The sequence below is a fragment of the Mauremys reevesii genome, linkage group 15, assembly GCF_016161935.1.
Source record: "Mauremys reevesii isolate NIE-2019 linkage group 15, ASM1616193v1, whole genome shotgun sequence".
In the NCBI taxonomy this organism is placed as follows: domain Eukaryota; kingdom Metazoa; phylum Chordata; order Testudines; family Geoemydidae; genus Mauremys; species Mauremys reevesii.
Genome location: NC_052637.1, coordinates 12,770,437 through 12,794,861, shown reverse-complemented (window position 1 = coordinate 12,794,861; position 24,425 = coordinate 12,770,437). Strand labels below are relative to the sequence as shown.

General features: G+C 56.5%; 1 protein-coding gene across 4 annotated transcripts; it reads right to left on the bottom strand.

Moving 5' to 3' along the window:
* Positions 1-1,026: 1,026 nt before the first annotated feature.
* LOC120383793 (von Willebrand factor A domain-containing protein 5A-like) lies at positions 1,027-22,530 on the bottom strand. 4 transcript variants are annotated; one of them, XR_005588531.1, is made up of 19 exons: positions 22,460-22,516; positions 17,378-17,438; positions 16,736-16,938; positions 16,338-16,560; positions 15,630-15,802; positions 14,859-14,973; positions 13,983-14,155; positions 13,781-13,869; positions 13,393-13,537; positions 12,386-12,465; positions 12,003-12,117; positions 11,648-11,812; positions 10,837-10,940; positions 10,342-10,550; positions 9,165-9,320; positions 7,781-7,917; positions 7,206-7,332; positions 2,607-6,740; positions 1,027-1,270 (listed from the first exon to the last, which is right to left on the bottom strand). XR_005588531.1 is itself a non-coding variant. In XM_039502052.1 (18 exons), exons 3-18 carry the CDS (start codon positions 16,817-16,819, stop codon positions 6,661-6,663), a joined length of 2,175 nt encoding a protein of 724 aa, XP_039357986.1. In that variant the 5' UTR covers positions 16,820-16,938; positions 17,409-17,438; positions 22,460-22,530; the 3' UTR covers positions 1,027-6,660. The 4 variants fall into 4 exon arrangements, 2 of the variants coding, with proteins under 2 accessions (XP_039357986.1, XP_039357985.1); XR_005588532.1 differs by having other exon boundaries at positions 5,791-6,740; XM_039502052.1 differs by having other exon boundaries at positions 1,027-6,740; positions 17,409-17,438; positions 22,460-22,530.
* Between the last annotated feature and the right edge of the window lie 1,895 nt (positions 22,531-24,425).

The following is a 24,425-nucleotide window of genomic DNA, read 5'->3' as shown; positions in this document are numbered from 1 at the left end:
TGAGGGACAAACCTTCCCCAACCCCACTGTGGGCGGAGCCACCGGGTCCTGCGCCCGCCCCTCAGAGGTCACGGCGCAGACCCGGAAGTATAAAAGCTGGCCTGCAGAACTCAGTAGGGGCCCAGCCACCGCAGGGACCAGACGTCTGTGGCCGCAGCCCACCGGAGTGCACGCCTGCCCCACGCTCACTACCCGTAGGAGGACCAGCCGAGCCTGCCCCATACTCACTACCCATAGGAGGACTGGCTGAGCCTGCCCCGTGCCAGCTACCCTGAGGAAGACTGGCCAGAACCACCCCGTTCTGGCTACCCCGAGGAGGAGCTGAGCCTGCCTCTTGCCAGCTACCCCGAGGAGCCGAGCCTGCCTCTTGCCCGCTACTCCAAGGACCCGCTGGGCCCACCCTTGAACACTTACCCCAAGGAGCCAATGGTGGTTGAGACCGCCGGTGACACCACAACGACACAGGTACTTGACAAGGGGGAGAGTGGAAGTAGCCCGGGGGTAGCCGACCCCAGTCTGGCTGCAGCACTGCTAGAACCAAAGTCAGTGTGTTGCAGCCTGGATACCAAATAGGACAGCAGCGAGTCTCCGCCGCTGCTAGGGCCCTGGGCTGGGACGCAGTGGGAGGGCCTGTGTCCCCCCCTGCCACCCACTCCTTGGGTGTCAGACTCCCCCTTTTCCCTGGCCTGGAGAGGCTAGGACCTCCTGCTAAGGAACTATTGACTCAGCTCCTGTTTAAAGGCCTGAGTCCTAGACTGTTTGTTTGCTGCCCCACCCTGACCTAAGGGCTGGGCCTTAACTGTTGCTGCTCAGCCCTGCCTGAGGGCCTGAGCATATTAACACACTGGTTGTTGCCCCACCCTGATCAAGAACCGGGCTTAAGGCTATTCGTAGCGAGGCCGTGGGACACCCCACCGCCCCGCTGAGGGACAAACCGTGGCCGAGCCGCGTTACACAGACCCTGGAAGAGACGTGTCCACTTGGCAAGGACCTGGGCGTCTCCCCCAGTAACACTCAGGCAGCGTGTGTGAAACAGCCGGGTTTATTAGTCATGTGGACACAGCCTAGGAAGCTCTTAGGTTAGCACAGAGAAATGAAGTTGAAAAAATCGTCCATTCTGATCAGCCATGTCCAGGCTGTGTCTGTCTGACCTCCGTTGTCAGTTCCCAGGAGAGAGAGAGCATCCAGAAGTCACCTCTGACCCCCAGCGCACCCCTTCCCCGTCCTTCGTTCTCCAGCTGGGAGGGGGGGGTGTCCTTGCTCATTTTCCCTGTGAGAAGGGGGGAAATCCAGGCAGTGCTGGCATTATCTCTCCGGTCCCCTTGTTCATCTGGGTCAGTTGCAACCAGTTCCTTAACAACTCTTCATGTCACCCAGACAGGGAGGTGATGCGCACACTCCTGTGTCTTTTAGTCTTTCCTGAAAACACACATAGTTCTTTTCCCCCCACTGGGTAACCATGCAGCATATAGGGGAAACTGAGGCATGTAGCAGGGTCATAAAAATATTACCCCAAATTCCCCCTTCCTCACATATACACATACACACAAAGTAATATATCACCAAATACGTTTACGCTTCTGTTATACTTCTGGGTCTCCATAGTGTGAATCAGAATTAACCCCTGTGACTTAAGTGGGACTAATGCATTGGGGCATTTGAGACCCTGATTTGTCTCCAGAGGTCAGTTTCTAACCTTGGTCTCTTTGTGAAAATTCCACAAAGCACCTAAATACCTGTAAAAACCTGTCCCTCTGGATACTGGGATTAGATGCTTTTGAAAGTGTGACCCATCCCCCTCTCTGTGCCTCAGTTTCCCCAAATGGGGCTGGGGCTGAGGTCTATAGTTGTGCCAGATGAGAGATAAGTTTGGCATTTTGAAAGCAGCTTTATAGAAGCTAGATGTCCAAATCCCATTGAAATTCAATCAGATTTAGGTGCCTAATTCCAGCCTAACTATTAACTTTAGGTCCCCAAATTTGAAAATGTTGGCCCCAAATCAATCAATCCGCATGTGCTAAACTCTTCCTAAATCTGTTCATTTGGGAAAAGCAGAGCTTGCGATTTTCACTGAGGAGCGGGACACTTAATACTAAATGGTTGTTTTAGGTAATAGGCAATATAAAGTAATAATTGGAGATATACCAATCTCCTAGAACTGGAAGGGACCTTGAAAGGTCATTGAGTCCAGCCTCCTGCCTTCACTAGCAGGACCAATTTTTGCCCCAGATCCCTAAGTGGCCTCCTCAAGGATTGAACTCACAACCCTGGGTTTAGCAGGCCAATGCTCAAACCACTGAGCTATCTCTCCCCCCAACAGCCATGGGTCACAGTTTCACTAGGAGACTCATGGATTCCCAGCTGTTCCAAGGCTGGAAGGGACCACTGTGATATAGTCTGTTCTGTGCATAGCACAGGCCAGAGACCCTCGCCCCCTGACCCCAGAGGGGAGATGACGCGTTTGAGGCCCTCGGAACTCAGATCAGTTCCCGGCTTTGCCCTGACTCTGTGTGGCACTGAGCGGGTCACTTAGGTTGATGTTTTCAAACTAAATGTAATGGGAACTGTGTGTCTAAATCACCTAGTCAGGATTGGAAAATATCAACCTTAAACTCTGTGGGCCAGATCCTCAGTCGTCGCTCCACTGGCGTCACTGGGCAGATCCCCAGTTGGTGTGACGCTGCTCTTGCTCCGTTGGAGTCACCTCATCCCTGTGTGTGCTCAGACACTACAGTGCTCAGAAGCATTTACCTATCTAGACAGACAATGGGGGCAAAACCTGTCCCTACTGAGCTTAAAAGCCATCCTCCCATTGGCGCCGGCCTCACAAGGATTGGGGCCTACATGCGTTACTCACTGATGACTTAACAATACAAAGGCAAATCTCAGCAGGTGTCTGGGGTGCTGCGATCCCATCCACAGTCCAAGCACCCCAACCAGCCCTTGGTGCTTAGGAGTTTTAACTGACAAACGGGAAGCATTTGGAAGCAAACTGGTAAAGAGAAAAGATGGCAAATACTGCAGATGTCAATGAAATTCTGGTTGCTTCATGCAGTCGTCAGAGGGCAGCAAAGGATAAGGAATGAGAAGGAAGCAGCATTATAGGGACTGGACAGGAGGGGATGACTCATTGATCTCTTCTGGCCTTGGAAACTATGCGACCATCTGATCTTCCCTCGTGTATAACACAGGCCCTAGCACTAATCGCATTCTGGGCTGTATTAACAGGAGTGTCGTATGTAAGACACGGGAGGTAACTGTCCTGCTCTACTCAGCCCCAGTGAGGCCTCAGCTGGGGTCCCATGTCAGTTCTGGGCACTGCACGTTAGGAAAGATGTGGACAAATTGGAGAGAGTCCAGAGGAGAGCAACAAAAATGATCAAAGAGTTAGAAATCCTGAGCTGTGAGGAGAGGTTCAAAAACTGGGCATGTTTAGTCTTGAGAAAAGACGACTGAGGGGGACCTGATAAGAGTCTTCCAATAAGTTAAGGGCTGTTCTAAAGAGGACGGGGATCCATTGTTCTCCATTTCCACTGAAGGTAAGAGAAGAAACAATGGGCTTAATCTGCAGCAAGGGAGATTCAGGTTAGATATTAGGAAAAACTTTAACTCTCAGGGTAGTTGAGCTTTGGAATAAGCTTCCAAGGGAGGTTGTGGAATCCCCATCACTGGAGGTTTTTAAGAACAGGTTGGACAAACACCTGTCAGGGATGGTCTAGATTTACTCTAGCTGACTCAAAGATTAAATGACTTATTCCAAGAGGAGTTGTGAAATACATTTGATAAGTGAAGTTTCTTGTTCATAACTATTTCTGGTTCAGTAATTGATCAAGATGTTACTCTTCATGTATCATACTGCACCTAGCACTGTCGTATCTGACTCCCAAGTATTTTTCGAGTTATCCTCATAGCACTACTGGAAGTGGGAATATCATCATCATCATCCTTATTTTTCAAAGTGGAAACTGTGGCACAAAGCAATGAAGTGACCTACCCACGGTCACGCTATGATTTGGTGATAGAGCTGAGAATTGAACCCAGCACCCCTGTTCCCCAATCCAGTGAATCACTGGGATGCTCTCTGCAGGCCAGTCTTAGATAACACACTCCATCAATATTTTGGGGACCATCCTATATTAAGTTTATGTATCACTGTGGGCCAGGAATTTTACATAACTCCACAGGGAAGGGTTACACCAGCTCCTCCAGGAACCAAAAATGGCAGGCAGGGGGGAGGGAAATAAAGCAAAGCAACTCACCATCTATGTCTACACTGCACCCTACGCCCGGGCTCTGACTCACATCTGAGCCCAAGGCCCCCTTCTGCGTGCACACAGATCAGTCTGACTCAGTGGAGCAAACATTCAGGGCCTGGGTCCTAGGATGCTGCTAGGGGGATGGGTCAGAGCTTGAGTCCTGCTGAGACTTGGGTCCAAGCCCTGTCGTGTAGTGTAGACACCGGTCAAGCCACAGACCTGAGTCAGAAGGTCTGCACAGGGCAGTATGGACATGTTAGCACTACTGTGAGACCCAGGTCCAGCATTGTAAACCCAGGCTTCCAATGCAGTGTGGACATTCGAGCACGCGCTTGGAAACACCGAACCCACAAGCCCGGGTTTACAATGCAGTGTAGACACAACCTCAGGGACCGATCCGCTTCAGAGAAGTTTCACACCCTCGGGGGGGGGGGGGGCGCTAGCACAGACTGGGTCAGGCTGGCTTTTCCAGAAACAAGGAAACAAAGGACTTCTGCTCTGAAAGGATAAGCTTGGACTGACTTGGACCCATCGAACGGACAGGACCTTCTGGGCTGGTGGAAGGATTGGAAAGACTCTGACCTGCTGGGGCCCCGTAAGACTGATGAGTGACTCCTGCTATGCTCAGTGTGTTTACATCTGTTAATTGTCTTTTCTCTGTGACGCTTTTCCCACAGTAGAAGCCAGGAGTCCTGAGTCCCAGACCCCCCTGCTCGACTCACTAGGCCACTTTTGCCTCCAGGAACCAAAAGAGAACCCGGGAACGCCATGGGCCAGTCCCCTACTCCAGTCCCCAGCATGCAAAGCCCAGCCAGAGCCAAGGAGAGGACCTAGGACCCAGGACTAGATGGGAACGGATGGGCACGGACAAGGCATTACAGGCTGGAGGGTTCATACATTACTGGGTGTGCTACAGTACGTGAGGCCATTTATGGCCACATACGTGTGAGTACAGACGGTCGTATGATTTTATTGTGTGTGGGGGGATTTTCTATCTATCTAGCTAAAGGCTCAGGTATACATATTGGGCCTGCTTCAAAGTCCACTGGAGTCAGCTGGACTATCCAAAGGCGCCAAAGGGAGCCAGGCAATCAGCTTCTACCAACGGAGCTGATCTGAAGACCACTGAAAAGACTCACTCTGGCTCGAGTTTCCAATGGGAGCTGGTTCCCCAGCTCTCTCTGAAAGAGCCTTTCCTTTGACTTCATTGGGTTTGGAACAGGATAATAGGTTGGGTTTTTCAGAGAGGCCAAACCCCCTGGAACTGGGTGCCTCAACCACTTCTTCCAAAATCCCAGCCACAGGGTTTAATTTGCAAAAGCCCAGTAATATGGGCTGAAATTCTGTGCCCGTTGAAGTCGAAGACAAAACGCCCTTCGATTTCAATGGGACCAGGATGTCACCTCTGGTATCGAAGTTCCACTATTCACAGCGGGAAGTGAGAATTAGGATCTCCGAATTCCATCTGGCCTTTGGGGAAATCTCAGTCCCAGGGCGGCATTCCTTCAGGGCTGAAGGCAATTAAAACAATTACCTGGTATCTTAATCCTTCCCCAGAGTCTCTGCACCATGCGGGGCAGGTAGTTGTGATTGGACTCCAGGTGCTGTAAATTGAATTTCTTGAGTTGCCTTCTCAGACATGGAAAGGCTGAAATAGGGATGTGACCCAGCACAGAGTCATGTGGTGAAAGCTGTTCAAAGTGGGTCAGGGCTGGTTAACATGAAGTGGGAAAACTGTTTGCTTCTTCCTTATACTCCTGCAGTTTCTTGACAAAAATAGCACTTTCTTTCCAGGAAATTAACCAGCTGATGTTTTTCTTCGTTTGCTTGAGTCCCAGGACGTCCTGAGAAGGGCCCCGTGCTGCCCAGGATGGACACAGCATGAGCATTAACCATCAAGATGGTTGGTCAGGTTTTAAGCACTTCTTCCTGTGGTAGAGAATTCAGCAGCTGGTGACTGGGGACAGATTCACAACATGCAGCATGGGACAAGCTTCCTCCATCTGCTGCCTGTTTCCACCTTTCAGCCTTCACCATGGAATCGCATTTGCCAACACAACACTGTTCAGCTGGAAAATGTCTAACCAGCTCTAGTCCGGACCTAGACAGAGAGGAAATGAAGAACTACGCGAATCACTGCACTCCTGTTTGCGTTCAGGATTGTCCAGCAAGGAGAAATCTGCCATGATGACAAAATGAGGTCGCGTTTGGACAAGCAAAGATCCTGTTGGTCTGTCTATCTGCACAATAGCTGAACTCCGCAGAGATGGGACTAGGTTTACACTGGATGGCTCATGCAGGGCGAGGTCAGCGCAGCCACCTCTGCACCCCCTGTTGGCTCTTGGGGCTCCCAGTTGAATGCCCAGGGTAGTTTGGGGAGCAGGTACGGGGATCCCAGTGGGGCTCAGAGCCCGAAGACAGCAGGGCCAACGCTGCAGCCCAGCAGGGCGTTGGCGGCTTTCAAGCACTCGCTCAGCCGGGCCCCTGAAATGAGAGGTTGGTCAGTGGAGAGACACCAGCTCAGGGAACAAGGGGAGGGCCTGGGGGCAAAGGGAAGAGAGCTCACAGCACGTGGGGGACTGGCATGGGGGTTGGGAAGCTGGGAAGCAAAGGTCCTCAGGGGCGGGGCACGGAAACCCCAGAAGGGTGCTGGGATTGGGATGGGGAGAGGCTGGGGATGGGGCTTTCGAGGGATGGGCTTTGGGGCCCTGGGGTGCAAGAATCTCAGGGATGGGGGCCCTGGGACCCATGGGGCACAGGCTGTCAGGGCCCTGAAGGGGGCTGGGTTATGTGACACGGGGGCAGGGTCATGGCTGTGGGCCATGGGGACAGAAGGGTGAGGATGGAGGGTCCTGGGGCCCAGGCTCAGGGGCCCCATGAGGCAGGGGCTCTTGGGGGTTGAGACCTTGGACACTGTCCCTGCCCCCCACCCCCCAGGCCTCCTCTCACCTGCTCGGTCCCGCACCCAACTCACAGCCTTGGCCTCCAGCAGCTCCCATTCGTCGCGCTGCCCCACGGCCTGGTCGTGCAGCCAGACCACGGCTAGCACCGTGGCCCAGATGTTGGGGGTCACGTCCTGTGGGGGGCAGGAGAAAGACAGCCTGAGTCAGTGCCCGACCTGCTCCCCATCCCCCACCAGTCATAGGGACCCCCCACTCCAGTCCCCGTCCCCCCCCCGATACAGAGAGTTCCTAGCACCCCCGCTCCAGCACCGTGGCCCCCCTACCCAGATGCCCAGTGCCATGCCTGGGGGTAGGGAGACAGCCTGAGAAAGGGCCCGGCCTGGGCGCCTCCACCTGGCCCTGGGTCCCCTCGATCCAATGCTCCGACCCCATTAGGGGTTTCCCAGCCCCCCAATCTGGGCCCATCTCGCCCACTGGGCTCCAGGTTCAGGGGTCATTTAATCTAGTCACCCTCAGACTCTTCCCCACCAGCCTAGGTCACCCCCAATCTCATCTAGGAGCAGAGAACAGGCCCAACCCATAGCACCTGCCCCCCATCTCTCCCCTGCACACACCGCTCACCTCACTGGGTATCCTCTCCCTGGCATCGGTCTCGCTCACCCCCAGCACGGCAGCCAGCTGGGGGTCCAGGTCCCACGAGCCATCGGCATTTTGCAGAGACACCAGCCTCAGCAAGGGAGACTCCTCCGGCATCCGCTCTGGGAAGAGACCAGATGGGGTTGGTAAAGGGTTGTGGGTTCAGAACAGTGACATGGCCTGCCCAGGCTGGGGGACAGCCAACCTTAACTGTGACCCTCTGTGTCCCCCTCCATGAGTGTGCTTAACCTGCTCCTCTGCACCCTTAACACTACCTCATCCATGGGCATCCTTTACCTGCTCTTCTGCACCCTTAACCCCTCCACAGACATCCTTAACTCTGCCCCTTCTTGCACTCATGGGATGACAATTAACTTTCAGTCGGAGATGGGCACCCAACTCCCTGTGAATGTCCCAGTCCAGCCATTAATTCCACGACCCCAGGGTGTTTCTCAAAAACAATCTGATCCCAGGACCATCCCCCACCACAACCTGTGATACAGACCTACGTTAGGAGAGAGACACAAGCATCTAAAGAGGTAGCGGGCAACGCGATGTTACAGAGTCTATACGATATTATAGGCATGCATGGGCCAGGCTTACGGGGCAGAGCTAAAGTTATCTGGGCTACAGTAACTTTGTATTTCCAGACTCTCCAAATTCAGGTTTTAAGTTGAGCCTTCACTTTAAAAGTTCTGCCTTTCGTGGGTTTCTTCGTTTATAAACCAGAATGTGCCAATAAAGACTTTTGCCCCTGAACTCGCCTGTACAAACATCCAAGCTTAGGCCCAGTTTCACAAGGGTTTTTTGCCTGGGAATTTCCCTCTGTTTATTTCAGAGAAAACTGCTCAGAGACATTTCGGTTACTAAAAACTACTGATCCCCCACCCCCCCAGACACACTTAGCTCACCAATACAAACTCACACCCCAAATTCCAGCTTCACAGAGTTTTTTGCCTGGAGGTTTCCTTATTTTTTTATTCATTTTGTTTCGAGATAATTTGCTTCAAGACACTTAAAAAAAAAAACAGCTAAGAATTCCCCGTCCTGCAGCGACACAAAGGTTTTTCACCCAGGAATTTCCTTCATTTTCTATGTAGTTTTTAAATACTTGCACAGCTCTGTGACCTTCAGGGCACATCTGTCTCTAACCTGATGAAGCGTCACCCTGGGGTTTGCCCACCCCCAGAGTCCTGACTCCCAGCCCATGCCCCCCTCACCTTTCAGGGTGCCGGGGGCCCCTGATTGTAGGACTGTCTGCCCTTGTGTTACCCCCCACCACCACAGAGCCAGGAGAGGCACTTGCGAGAGAGGAGATGGCCGGTGCTGGACTTCGAGAGCTGCAGGCACTTGTGGCAGTGGTACTCACGTGCCGCACGCAAGTCATGGGACAGGCGCCCGAAGACGCTGCGGTAGTTCGGTTCGTCTAGGCGCACTCTGCTCGCTGGACACTCGTAGACACGGTCTATTGAGACCTCACTTATCAAGGCGTAGTCTCTCATCTCCACACATTTCCTGATTAAATCTAAATTTAGGGAGCAGATGGACAGAGAGAGACACAGACGGACACACAAATAGACACAGAGAAGCAAAGGGAGGGAAGATAAATCCCCCCCCCCACCCAGGCACTTAGAGCCAATGCACCGCTGGGACCCTAGGACCCCTTCCCCATACCCCCCATTCCCTTTCCCCCAGCTGGGACCTCCACACACCCAGCCCCATCCTCCTCTCCCTGCAGCTCCATCACAGCCAGGATCTCTATCCCAGCTCCTGTCCCTTCCCCCGGCTGTGACCCCCAGATCCAGTCCGCACAGGCCCATTCTTCTCTCCCCATTCTTCAGCCGGGACCTCTCCTCCAGCCCCAGAGGATGCAGGGGTGGGTGCTGCACCCCATGGATGAGGGCAGGATGCTGGGGAGCGAGAGGTCCCTGCTAGGCAGGTCTGCTCATGACAGTGATGCACCTGCCCCTCCTGTCCCTGCAACTGTCTAGGTCGGTCGGTCTGATTGGATCTGTTTCTCTCTCTGCGACTCTCCGTCCTGTCCTGCTCTGGGTCCGTCTGTCTGATTCTCGGTCTCTGTCCCTGCCTGACTCTGGGTCTCCGCCTGCCTGTCTGTCTCTGTCCGTCTGTCTGGGGGGAAGCACAGGTCCCACTCTCCCGGCAGGGGTGTGGGGGGCAAGCCCTGTGGGCTACTCCCTGTCTCACCCTGCCAGCACCCCTGCTCTCCCCATGCCCCGGGGGTGAGAGGATTGGGGTCGCCCTGGAACAGTGAGGGGCAGCACAGCCCCATGGGAGTCAGGTGGGCAGGGAGAGGGGCAAAGGGACATTACCCCATAAGCAAAATGCCCCCCATGCTTCTGGGTTCCCCCTGCCCTTATACTGGGATCCTCCCGTGCTGGGATCCCTCCCGGAATTCCCCTCCTTCCTGGTTCCAGGTTCCCCCCCATCCCTCCCACCAGTGCCTTCCCCCTCCTCCCCCCCGAGTTCCCCCCACATGCTGGGTCCCCACCCCCCGCGCCCGAAGCACCGACCCCTTCAGGGGTTACCTGTCAGTGGGACGTCCCGTCTCACCAGAGGCCCCTGCACCAGCAGCCCCCGCTCCGTGTCCACCCCTACGTAGGCCGTGAGGGAGCAGAGGACCCCCGAGCTCAGACTGGCCTCCAGTGCCCGGTGCCGGGCCCCCTCCAACCCAGCGCCCACGCCCCCCTCCAGCTCCAGCAGCAGTGACTTGGCTGCCAGCCGGTGAACAGGCAGCCTGTGCCGGGGAGAGAGAGTCACGGGGTCAGCCCTGGACGCCTGGGTTCCAGCCGCTGCGGGGAGGGAAGCAGGGTCTAGTGGGATGAAGCGAGAGCAGTGGGTGCCAGGACTCCTGGGTTTTATCCTGGTGCTGAAAAGGGAGTGGGGTCTAGTGGTCACAGAAGGAAGGCTGGGAGCCAGGGGGGCAGGTCTCATCCCATCTCTGTTCCGCTGGGGTGGGAATGTGGGGGCGGGGGGGGGGGGAAGAGGGGCAGGACCCAGCTGCCTGAGAGCATTGCTGTCACCTGTCTCCATCATGTGGCTGCAGGGGGAACTGCAGTGTCTCCTTGTAGGTCTGGTCCTGGATGCCATACTGCAGGGTGACGCCCACCATGGGAGTGTCTGGGGGCTGCAGGCAAAGAAAGGCGGTCAGAGGTGGAATGTGGCAGGGGAGAAGATGCCCTGGGACCCCCCAGACCCAGCTTAAAGAACAAAAGAGGGCAAATACGCCCAATTAACACCAGTTGGGGGGCTAGCCTAATCAGCCCAATGGCCGCCATTAGGGCCCAGAGTTAACAATCCCCATTGAGCTCAATGGGGCTGGAGTAGCACTGAGACTTCCAGCCCAGTGGCCATCATTAGAGGTCAGAGTTATCGATCCCCACTGAGGTCTCATCTACACTACATACTGTGGTAAAACTATGTCGCTCAGGGGCATGAAAAATCCAACCCCATAGCAACATAGTTACACCAACCTTAGCCCCCCGTGTAGACAGCGCTATGTCAGCAGGAGAGCTTCTCCCGTCGGCTTAGAGTGTCTTCACCAGACGTGCTACAGTGGTGCAGCTGTGCTGATGTCAATTTGTAGTGTAGACCTGCCCTGAGATCAATGCAGCCGGGCTAGTACAGAGACCTGCAGTCCAATGACCATCATTAGGGGTCAGAGTTATCAATTCCCATTCAGCTCAATGGGGCTGGGGTAACACAGGGAGCTCCAGCCCAATGGCCATCATTAGGGGTCAGAGTTATCACCCAGGAGGGGACTGTGGGGCTCCTGGCTCAGTAACTGACCCTGAGCCCTGGGGGTGCCCCAATGCGGGGGTTTTGCTCTCTCACCTGGGGCTGCCCACGGAGCTGAACGTAGACAAGGGACCGCTGCCCAGCGAAGATCACCTCGGGGCCCCGGTGCAGCAGCTGTGCCTGCATCCCAGGGGGCAGCTCCCAGCTCAGCGAGATCCCGGTCACCGCCGGCTGCAGGGCCCGCTTCAGAGACTGCAGCACCTGGGGGAGAGACCGGCACACACACGGTGGGCCAGGATGCCTGGGTCCTATCCCCAGCTCTGGAGGGGAGTGGGGTCTAGTGAGCTAGAGTGGGGAAGCTGGGAGCCAGGACTCCTGGGTTCTATCCCTGCTGCAGGGAGGGGAGTGGGGGTTGGTGGGTTACTCAGAGCCCACACTCCTGGAGTCTCACCTTGGGCTGCATGCGGTCCTGGCCGGTGATGAACTCGGCGCTGCCCCCTGCTGCCCGGGCGATGCCTTTGATCAGAGCTGTGGAAACCCCGTCCCCGATGCCGAAGGAGAAGCACCTGCAGGGGGGATAGAGTTTGGGGAGGGGGGCAGAGACCGGAGGGGGAGGAGCAGAGCTGGTGGGGTCCATCCAGTGCTGGGAGAGGGGGACAGGACAGTTTGAGAGGGGCCAGTAGGGCTCGCTGGGCTGGGGGTGCTCCCCATGCTGGTGGGGCTGGGGGGGCAGAGTGAGGTAAAAGGTTGGGCAGATGCTGGGGACTATGGTGGAGGGTCCGCATGATGGCAATACTAATGGGGGCAGGGCTGGGGGGGAAGGCACCCCCTTACCTGTGGGTCCCCCGGTTACGCCACACCTCTGTGATGACATCCTGGGTGTTCTCTACCTCCCCATCCGTAAACACAAACAGCTATGGGGGAGAGACGCTGTCAGAGCCAGGGACCACAGCCCCCCCAGAGACACCCCCTCCCCACTGGGAACGGGAGCAGCTCACCAGGGAGCCTGACTCTCCCAGAGCCCCCTGGCCCCATCCCTCCCCTCCCAGAGATCTCTCCTGAGGGGCTCACAGATGGGGACTGCTGACCTTCTCACCTATCTCTGTGACCCCCAACCCCTAGGCATGACCCCAACCCCCACTCATCACCTGTTCGCCGGCCCCTGGAGACAAGAACCCACCGACGGCTGTGGGCACCTTCCGGAAGATTCCTCCTGACCCCCTGCACGTGTGCCCACCCTGCCCCCCGCAGGCTGCAGGGCACCCCCCAAACTTGGGTGCAGCACAAAGCGCTGCCCCTCCAAGCTCTATACAGAGGTTCCCGCCTCCGCCCGCCCTCCCCCCGGGTTGCTACCTGCCACGCCCTGCTCACACCCCCATGGGTGCTAGCACTGTCCCCTCCCCCCCATCTGGCCCAGAGTCCCAGTCTCACTCCAAGCAACCCCATGGCCCCTGTCGACCGCACCCCAGAGTCCCCAGCTCCTCTCTGATCACCTCTCCCAGGGTCTCCTTCTTGGAAGTTCAGGAACAGCCTCCGAGGGGAGCGGGATCGCGGGGACAGGCAAGGAGGGGCCTGCGATGGCGTATGGCCCACATGACAGCTGGGAGCAAACACCCCATGGGCAGGGATGGTGCACTGGGGGTGGGGGTAGGGGGCTCAGTTACTGCGAATAATCCTTCCCAGGGGGCTGGCGGGTGGGGGGGTGTCCTTTCTATCCTGAAAGTCTATGAGTCTGTCCCCCTAGGCCCGCATACTTCTCTGAGACCCCCCACATCACCCCACAATCACTCTCTGAGCCTGCCCCAGGATGCCCCTCCAGCTGGCCTCAGTGCCCCTGGTACCTGGCGTGGGTGCCCGTCCCGGCTGGGGCTGCGGTAAATGGCTTGTAGTGGCTCCAAGATTCTGGTGCCCCCCAGGTCAGCCTGGAGCAGCTGGATGCGCTGCAGGGACTCGGCCATGGTCTGCTGGGTATATTCCACGCTCTGCCTGCAGGGGGCATTGACAGGTCTGGGGCTGGGACAGCCGGAGCCAGGGACACCCTGCCCCCAGCCAGCCCTGCCCCCTAACCCCCAGCAAGCTCCTGCCCTCTAACCAGCCCTGCCCCCAACCTACCGAAACCCCCTGCCCCTAACCAGCCTTGCCCCCTAACCCACAGACACCCTCTGTCCCCTAACCAGCCCTGCCCCCTAACCCAGCCAGCCTCCTCCCTGCCCTGCCCCTTGGACTCACGGGTAGAAGGACTCGAACTCAGTCCCAAAGCCATAGATGTTGAAATAACAGCCCAGGGGCAAACTCTTCAACAGCAGGATCAGGGTCTCCTGGGGACAGACAGACGGACGGATGGATGGAGAGTCAGCCCCACGGGCTCAGCCCGCCTGGGCAGCTCCCCCCAGCGCAGGCCCATCTAGCGCAGCCTCCCGTCTGGCCGTACCTTGGCGCTGTCGATGCGTTGGGGGAAGAGGTCTCTGCTGTCCATGGGGCATGTCATGCTGCTGGAGCGGTCCAGCAGGAGGATGAACTCCCCGGCCCGGCTCTGGGCCAGCACCGCCTCGGGCACGCTGGGCAGCAGGGTCACCATCACGGCCGGGTCGCCCATCAGGGAGCCTGCGGTGAGATGGAGGCCAGCCCCCAAATGGGGCGGGCATGGGGTCGAGCCCACGTGAACCACCCCCTCAGTGCCCGACTGCCCCGAGACCCACCCCCACTGCTCTGTCCCTCCCCCCACCTCTCTCTTGCCTTAGATCCCCTCTCGCCCCAATATCCAGTCCCCTAGTGCCTGCTCTCCCATCCCCAGTTCTCCCTTGTGCCCCCCAAACCTGCAGTGCTCCCCAGTGCCTGCCTGCTCCCAGACACCCCGCCCTGCCAACACCAGCTCCCCCAAACCCCCGCTCCTGTCCCTCCTCCTCCACACACCCCATCCCCAGCTCCCCCAAGACCCCCGCTCCTGTCCTTCCTTCTCCACACACCCCATCCCCAGCTCCCCAAGGCCCCCGCTCCTGTCCCCGTCCTCCACACACCCCATCCCCAGCTCCCAAGGCCCCCGCTCCTGTCCTCCGTCCTCTACACACCCCATCCCCAGCCCCCCCCCGGCCCCCGCTCCCGGGCCCCCCCTCGCCCCGATTCCCACAGCAGCCACCCCTATCAGCCCTAGGACCCCCATTCCCCAATTATCCCCCTCATTGCCCTGTGCCTTCCCGACCCCATGTCACCACCCAGCACTTACTTCACCCCCAACAGATCCCCGCCCCACAGATCCCCCTCTGTGCCCCTGCCCAGAAGTAGCTGGGTGCAGGATTCCCTCCGCTACCTGGCTTGGCTCCAGGCAGTCCGGCCTCCAGCACCGCGCTGGGTTTGTGTGGCTCCGCATAATACACCAGCAGCTCCACGTCCCGGTCCCACGGGGGGGCCTGGGCCAGTGACACCTTGGGGGGCGACAGACACACAGTCACCTCCACACGATTCCCTGCTGGATCTCGCACCCAGCTTGGCACCCCCTGCATGGAGCCAGGGTGAGGGGCTGACCCTGGGAACACTGGCTGCCCCCCTCCCCCGGGTTCGGTGGAGAGAAGACAGGGAAAAACAACTCCAAAGGCCAACGCGGGAACTTGGCTTTTCTTGGTGAAAAACTGCAAAAAATTGACATGGGGGGAGGCGCTAAATCTTTCCAATTTGAGGGTGAAATTTTCCTGGTCCCCCCAGCTCCATTTCCTTCCACTGAGAAACAAGGAGAGGGAAAATCCCAGAAACTAAAGACTAACAGAGCCCAGCAACTCCCAGGGATTTCCTCCCCAAACTGGCAGATTTCAGCCTGTCCAGATTTTCCCCAGAGAAACTGGGAAATTCCCCAGATCTGTTGGTGTCGCTCAATCCTCCTGCCCCCCACAATCACCCAAAGAGTCTGGCCCATGCTCCCCCTTTCAGGACCCACTCACCTGGGACCTGCCCCCCAGCCTCACCCCAAATCCCCCCCTAGCCCCCAGCCCAGTTCCCAGGCACCCACCCCTCAGCCCAGAGCCCTCCCCAGCACCCTCCTCCCAGAGGGGATGGCCGGGACCCAGGCGTCCGGGGGAGCCCTTACCTGGGCAGTGGTTCGGTTCCCAGCCGTATAGCTCAAGGGAGTGAGGGGGCAGTTGGAGAGCACGCGGTTGATGCCGTGGGGCGACTGCAGCGTGGCACTCAGGCTCAGGATGTAGGGCAGCTCCCGCTGGGGGACCCGCGGGACCCCCTGGGTGACATCCTCCCCATGCCACCCTGCAGAGAGAGAGACGGGTGAGAGCCAGGGGGAAGGATGGGGAGTATCAGATATTGGGGGGATATTAGGCTGGGATATCAGGGGATTTCGGGATGGCTAGGGTGGGTCACACACCCTGGGGCTGGGATTGCAGGCCTGTGGGGCAGGGTACTTACCATGGGGCACACAGTAGTGGCCTATGGGGCATTATGGAGGCTATGTGGGTCTTTCATTGTGGGGTATGTAACAGGGGCTATAGGGGTATCGGGAAATTATGGGCTGTGGGGTCACTCACCATGGGATGTGTAGCCAGGGTTCTGGGGGCTATGGAGTACAGGGAGCTATGTGGGATCTATGGGGCCTATGGGACTGGTCTCACCATGGGGCATGTGAAAGGGGTGCAGCATGGCTGGAAGCACACAGCTGGGGTATAGCGTGCAGGGGAGTATGGGGGATCTGTGGGTCTCACCGGAGGGCACGGAGTGGGGCCGCAGGGGGGGCTGTGGGTCTCACTGTGTAGCATGTGGGAGGGGCAGGGAGATCTGTGGGTCTCACCGTGGGGTGTGTAGCGGGGACGCAGCACGGTCGGCAGCACGTAGCGGGCAGCCCCGTCAGGCTCCAGCGGCAGCTCGCAGACGTAGCGCAGGGTCAGCACCGCCTCCTCCCCGGGGGGCAGATTCCCCAGGGAGCAGCTGAAGACGTCGCCCCCGGTCCCCTCCTGCTGCAACAGGAACGAGCTCTGCCCCCCGGCCAGAGTGTCCCCGTACAGCTCCTGCGCCTGCCAGGAGAGACGGGGTCACCCCGAGATCCCCCTGTCCCCCAACATCCCTCTGCTCCCCGCCCAGTGCATCCCAGTGAAGCTCCTGCTCCTGCCGGGAGAGATGGGGTCACCCCAAGATCCCCCCAACCCGGCCCCCTCCTCTCTCCCCCCTGGGGCCCCTGCCCCCCAGCACCTGTTTCTTCTCGTGCAGCTGGGCCTGGATGCAGGCCCCCCCCAGCCGGGCCTCGAAGGCGTAGACAGCTGCCTCGGCGTCCATGGGGAACTTGAACACGACCTCCACGGGCCCCAGCTCCTCGTTCCTGTAGAGCAGCTCGCAGCCCACGTCAGCCACAAAGCCTCGGATCAACACCGACACCGAGCTGCTGCACAGGGGCACTGGGGGGAGGGGGATGTCAGCCACGGGCCCCCCATGGGCACCAGGGAGAAGGGTCCACGTCGGCCATGCCCCCCCCCCCACAAACCTCCCATGGACACTGGGGGGAAGGGTCCACGTCGGCCATGGCCCCCCCCGATAAACCCTCCATGGGCACTGGGGTGAGGGTCCACGTCAGCCATGGGCCCCCCACAAACCCCCCATGGGCACAGGGGTGAGAGGACATCAGCCATGGCCCCCCACAACCCCCCGATGGGCATCGGGGTGAGGGGCCACGTCAGCCATGGCCCCCCTGACAAACCCCCCATTGGCACTGGGGTGAGGGTCCATGTCAGTCATGGGCCCCTCTCACAACACCCCCATGGGCACCGGGGGAGGGGCCACATCAGCCATGTGGCCGCCCTCCCTCTCACGGCACCACCCCCCACAGCCCTAACTCACCCGGCTCCTTGCGGAGCCGTAGCCTCCTCACCAGCTCCATTTCGGCTCCAGGGTCAGGGATCTGTGTGGGGGAAGGTGGGGGGTGAGATACGGGCTTTCCGTGGAAACTGACAGGCACAGGGTGCCCCAAACCCTCTCTCCCTCTCCCCCACCCCAGCGACGGCTCCGAGACCCCAGCCTCCCCCACAGCCAGGTCCTGTGGCAGGGAGTCCCACAGGCTCATGGAGCCTAGCTCCTGAGATCAGAGTCATGGCTCCTCTTGGGCCACCACCTCCCCCTGCCATGGCGCCAGCCCCCAGCAGGGAGGGGTAGGCGGGAACCGAGGTATGGCTGGGAGTTGGGGGGATCATAGAATCATAGAATCTCAGGGTTGGAAAGGACCTCAGGAGGTCATCTAGTCCAACCCCCTGTTCAAAGCAGGACCAAACCCAACTAAATCATCCCAGCTAGGGCTTTGTCAAGCCTGACCTTAAAAACCTCTAAGGAAGGAGATTCCACCACCTCCCTAGGTAACCCATTCCAGTGCTTCACCACCCTACTAGTGAAAAAGTTTTTTATTATATATCCAACGTAAACCTCCCCCTCTGCAACTTGAGACCATTACTCCTTGTTCTGTCATCTTCTACCACTGAGAACAGTCTAGATCCATCCTCTTTGGAACCCCCTTGCAGGTAGTTGAAAGCGGCTATCAAATCCCCCCTCATTCTTCTCTTCTGCAGACTAAACAATCCCAGTTCCCTCAGCCTCTCCTCATAAGTCATGTGCTCCAGCCCCCTAATCATTTTTGTTGCCCTCCGCTGGACTTTCTCTAATTTATCCACATCCTTCTTGTAGTGTGGGGCCCAAAACTGGACACAGTACTCCAAATGAGGCCTCACCAGTGCTGAGTAGAGGGGAATGATCACATCCCTCGATCTGCTGGAAATGCCCCTACTTATACAACCCAAAATGCCATTAGCCTTCTTGGCAACAAGGGCACACTGTTGACTCATATTCAGCTTTTCATCCACAGTAACCCCTAGGTCCTTTTCTGCAGAACTACTGCCCATCCATTCGGTCCCTAGTCTGTAGCAGTGCATGGGATTCTTCCGTCCTAAGTGCAGGACTCTGCACTTGTTCTTGTTGAACCTCATCATATTTCTTTTGGCCCAATCCTCCAATTTGTCTAGGTCCCTCTGTATCCTATCCCTACCCTCCAGCGTATCAACCACTCCTCCCAGTTTAGTGTCATCTGCAAACTTGCTAAGGGTGCAGTCCACACCATCCTCCAGATCGTTAATGAAGATATTGAACAAAACCAGCCCCAGCACTGACCCTTGGGGCACTCCACTTGATACCGGCTGCCAACTAGACATGGAACCATTGATCACTACCCGTTGAGCCCGACCATCTAGCCAGTTTTCTATCCACCTTACCGTCCATTCATCCAGCCCATACTTCTTTAACTTGCTGGCAAGAATACTGTGGGAGACTGTATCAAAAGCTTTGCTAAAGTCCAGAAATAGCACATCCACTGCTTTCCCCTCATCCACAGAGCCAGTTATCTCATCATAGAAGGCAATTAGATTAGTCAGGCATGACGTGCCCTTGGTGAATCCATGCTGACTGTTCCTGATCACTTTCCCCTCCTTTAAGAGGTTCAGAATTGATTCCTTGAGGACCTGTTCCATGATTTTTCCAGGGACTGAGGTGAGACTGACTGGCCTGTAGTTCCCTGGATTTTCCTTCTTCCCTTTTTTAAAGATGGGCACTACATTAGCCTTTTTCCAGTCATCCGGGACCTCCCCCGATCGCCATGATTTTTCAAAGACAATGGCCAATGGCTCTGCAATCTCATCGGCCAACTCCTTTAGCACCCTCGGATGCAGTGCATCCGGCCCCATGGACTTGTGCTCGTCCAGCTTTTCTAAATAGTCCTGAACTACTTCTTTCCCCACAGAGAGCTAGTCACCTCCTCCCCATACCGTGCTGCAGAGTGCAGCTGTCTGGGAGCTGACCTTGTCTGTGAAGACAGAGGCAAAAAAAGCATTGAGTACACTAGCTTTCTCCACATCCTCTGTCACTAGGTTCCCTCCCTCATTCAGCAAGGGGCCCACACTTTCCTTGACTTTCTTCTTGATGCTAACATACCTGAAGAAACCCTTCTGGCTACTCCTAACATCTCCGGCTAGCTGCAACTCCAAGTGTGATTTGGCCTTCCTAATTTCACACCTGCATGCCTGAGCAATACTTTTATACTCCTCCCTGGTTATTTGTCCAATCTTCCACTTCTTGTAAGCTGTTTTTTTGTGTTTAAGACGAGCAAGGATTTCACTGTTGAGCCAAGCTGGTCACCTGCCATATTTACTTTTCTTCCTACACATCGGGATGGTTTGTTCCTGCAACCTCAATAAGGTTTCTTTAAAATACAGCCAGCTTTCCTCGATTCCTTTCCCCATCATGTTATTCTCCCAGGGGACCTTGCCCATCAGTTCCCTGAGGGAGTCGAAGTCTGCTTTTCTGAAGTCCAGGGTCTCTGTTCTACTACTCTCCTTTCTTCCTTGTGTCAGGATCCTGAACTCGACCATCTCATGGTCACTGCCTCCCAGGTTCCCATCCACTATTGCTTCCTCTACTATTTCTTCCCTGTTTGTGAGCAGCAGGTCAAGAAGAGCTTTTCCCCTAGTTGGTTCTGTTAGGCCTGAATAAAGATGTAGCACAAAACCAGTTATGCCAACCTGACTGAAGTCAGGCTAACAGAGGTTTCTGGGTAATCCCAGCGTGGAAAAATACTGAGAAGCAGCATGTTTCACAAAGCCCTGGGAAAAAGTGAGATAAGAGAGGGAGGTGCATTCCTCACGTTACCAGCTGCGTTAACTCCTGTCTTCCAGTTTCTGGTGCTTGGCAACCATGCTGATAAGAAAGTTGCTGGGGCATCACAACTTGCTTACATTATAAAGAAAGACAGATGTGCTTTGTTATTAGGGTTTGTTACTAACCAAAAGGGGGTGGGATATGGGTTGTGTGAAATGAATAATTTGTGACGCGACGGAACTGTCTATATAACCTATACTTAGTTGTAAAAGAGGCTGCTGGTTCTCTTCGGATACGAGCTGTTCTTTACTGACACGTGCACTTGTCAATAAAGAACTTTTGATCGGACCTTGCTGGTGTTGCCTGTCTCTCTGCGGTCAGACAACGAACTTCGCTGTTGGGGTTCGAGTCCCTGACAGTTCCTCCAGCACTTGCACCAGGAAATTGTCCCCTATACTTTCCAGAAACTTCCTGGATTGTCTGTGCACTGCTGTATTGCTCTCCCAGCAGATATCGGGGTGATTAAAGTCACCCATGAGAACCAGGGCCTGTGATATAGCAACTTCTGTTAGTTGCTGGAAGAAAGCCTCGTCCACCTCATCCCCCTGGTCCGGTGGTCTGTAGCAGACTCCCACCACGACATTACCCTTGTTGTTCATACTTCTAAATTTAATCCAGAGACTCTCAGGTTCTTCTGCAGTTTCATACTGGATGGAGAAACGTTGGGGGAGTGTATGGGGATTGATGGACGGATGGACAGACAGATGGAAGGAAGGAGGAGTGGGGGGGGTCAGATGGAATGAAGGTGGGTTAGAATGAGGGGGCTGGGAGCCACGACTCTATCCCCAGCCCCTGGGGGGCCCCTGAAGTAGTGATGGAGGTTGTGAGGGACCCAGGTCGGTCACTGGGGGATTGTCAACCCAGCTAGGCCCATCTCCCCGCTGTTGCCCTGCAGAGAAGCAGAGGTTGCCCTGCAGAGAAGCAGTTCCCGGCTGTTCCTGGCAGGAACGCAGCCCTGCTATTTACTCATCTTTCACTCCAGGCTGGAGCAGCCGCCATAACCCCCCCACCCCAGTGAGGACAAAATCTAGCCCTTGGCCGCACCTGCTCCCTGCCCCAGAACCGTCCGGCCTGGGCCTCGGATTTGCTGCCTTATGAGGGGATAAAAGAACAGCAGATTTTTCCCACAGCAGAAACCCGGCTCTGAGGGATGAAGAGAGTCTCCGTGGAAGAGCGGGGAGCTGAGGGTGGGATGGGGGCAAGGAACGCCAGAGCTGCCGTGACCGAGGGGGGCTCCGAACCTCGCTCTCCAAGCCATGTTTCAGCTCGCCACCACTCCAACCACCTGGAGAATTCCTAGCTGGAAGGTTGGACGGGAAGACTGGGATCACCTGGGCAAACCCGCCCACCGGGGAGGGCCCGGAGTGAACTGCGGGGGGATCGAAGGCAGATCTTCTAGAAAAACCTCCCATCCAGCTTCCCACATGGTCTGGGATGGAGAATCCACCCCAGCTCTCAGGGAGTTGTGCCAACAGCTAATTCCCCTCCCTGCCAGACAGGTGCACCTCCCTCCTAACACAAATTCCTCTGCCTGCAACTCCAGCCAGGGGATGGCATCAGGCCATCTTCTGCCACGCTGCAGTGCCCACCCAGCAGGTATTTACAGCGGGGGGGCGGGGGGGGAGGCCTCTTCACCTTCTCTGGGCTAAGCTCCATAGGCTGGGAAAGGGCTGAGGCCGGGACACGAGTCCAGCGAGCCTCAGCATTTAACTCTGATGCCTAATTCCCAGCCCAAAGGAAGGGAGTAGGCATGAAAGTTAGGACAATTCACAGGCCGCGGCTCCTGCTGCAGTAGCTGCGTCTTGGGATGCGATGGAGCCGGAGGCTGAGTCACAGTGCGGGGCTGGCGATGCGATGGCGAGCTCCGACCGGCAATGGGCACCCGGCGGAGCCCAAGAGCCCGTGGGCAGCAGGGCAGGGCCGGCCGGGCGCCACGGGGATGGGCCCCGGGGAAATCCACGCCGGGAGAAGTAGGGGAAGGGAGGGGGGCGGATCCGGGGGTGGGGGCGGAGCAGGAAGGTTGAGGGGTCACCTCCCTCCAAACACCCCCACACCCGCCCCGGCACGCAGGGCCCCCACAGCCAGGGAGGGGAGACTGCAGGGGCGAAGCCCTGAGTCAGGGGGATGAGCCCAGACCAGGGGGTGGGGGGCCCTGGACACGGAGGGGGGGCTGTAGGGCCAGGCACCCCCGGGGAGGGGCTCGGAGGGCCCGATCCGCCCCCCCGGTACCTTCTCTCTCGGTCTCTGAGCAGCGAAGCCCTGAGTCAGGCTGGATGGGAAAGTATCCGTGCGAGCCCCGCCCCCCGCCAGGGAGCGTCTGCAAATGCCTCATCCCCCACCCAGGGAGCGTGTGCCAACTCCTCATCCCCAGCTACTAGAAACCAGGGACCGGCTGCGCAGTTCTCCCCACCCGCTGGGAGCCAGGGACTGTCTGCAAACTCTTCACTCCACACATCCTGCCATGTCCCCCCATTGAACTGGGGCTGGGGTGTGTGTGTCTCCAAACTGCCCCTTGCTCCTTCCTGCCCCTTTATGGTGCAAAAAGGGGGGAGCATTGTTGATGCAAAAATTTCAACTCCAAGATACCCCATTCCCATCAGGGTATTCACCCTACACTCTCCATCCAGGGGGCAGTGGTGGGAGAGGGGGGAGAACCCATCAGTTCATCATCACACCTGCCTCTCAGTAGGGAGAAAGCATGGAAAAGAAATGAGGTAGCTCAGCCCGATGTGAGGAAGGGAGGGGGGAGTTTTTCCACCCACCGTGTTTCCTCTGGGGTCTCTGCAGAACCTGCTTTTAATGTCCCACTGGATGGTGCTGGCTCTGCCCCCGCCCCGGCCCTGAGTTCTCTGTGGGAGCCCAGAGCTGGGGCAGAGAGAGCTCCCCCCTCCACTCACAGCCCCACACCCATGGGCCTCTGGCCTGGGGAGACTCATTGTAATGGGGAGGTCAGTCTCCAAGGCCCCTCCAAACCTTGCTTTCTCTGCTGAAGCTGCCAATGAGGGGTCAGATAGTGACCATGGGGATCGGGGCATCTTCTCCCCTATGGCCTGAGTGGCAGCCAGCACATCCCTCAGCTCACATGGCTTCCCACAGCCCCCATTGGCCTGGAATGGTGATCCGTGACCAGTGGGAGCTGCAATCGGCCAAACCTGGGGATGCTGCAGAAAAACAAACCGTTATGGCCTGCCAGCAGATTTCACTGACAGGCTGTGTGCTAAAAGTTGCTGATCCCTGTACTAGGGTAATGGTGGTGATGTAAATACCTTAAATATGAAATATGTAGCCCTTAGCCCAAACTGAGCTCATTAACAACTTAGACTGGGGGGTTTAGAATGGAAATAGGTGCTTGAATCCTTTTAAAATGAATTAAGGATTGAATGCCTAGCAACCCTTTGTCTCCTTTGATAATCCCCACCTACTCTTAACATGAACCTCTGAAACCCAACACTCAATTTCAAACCGAACCCTGAAACATCACTTTAATGTTAACCCTAATTCTAAATCTTATCCTACGCATACCCTTGGTCTTAGCTCTAAGGGCTGTGTTGTTGTTCTTATTAAGTCACAGAGAGCTTGTCTCTAACAATTAAACTCTCTGATATTCAAACACAGTAGAACACAATACCCAGAGTTTGCTGTTTGTAGCAATCTACATTCCCTGGTCTACCTGCATCGCTGACCTCCATCTTGCAAAAGGAAGGTTGATCTTTGGTCTTTGTTGCCACAACCCACTTTCTCACACAACTACAGAGGGAGTTAGATGTTGCAGTACTCAGTGTCACAACACCTCACATTCAGGCACCTAGAATATCATTAAAAAGAACAGGAGTACTTGTGGCACCTTAGAGACTAACAACTTTATTTCAGCATGAGCTTTTGTGAGCTACAGCTCACTTCTTCGGATGCATAGAATGGAACACACAGACAGGAGATATTTATACATACAGAGAACATGAAAAGGTGGAACTATGCATACCAACAGGAAGAGTCTAATCAATTGAGATGAGCTATCATCAGCAGGAGAAAAAAAACTTTTGAAGTGATAATTAAGATGACCCACAGAAGGTGTGAGGAGAACTTAACATAGGGAAATAGATTCAATGAGTGTAATGACCCAACCATTCCCAGTCTCTGTTTAGGCCTGAGTTAATTGTGTCTAATTTGCATATTAATTCAAGTTCAGCAGTCTCTC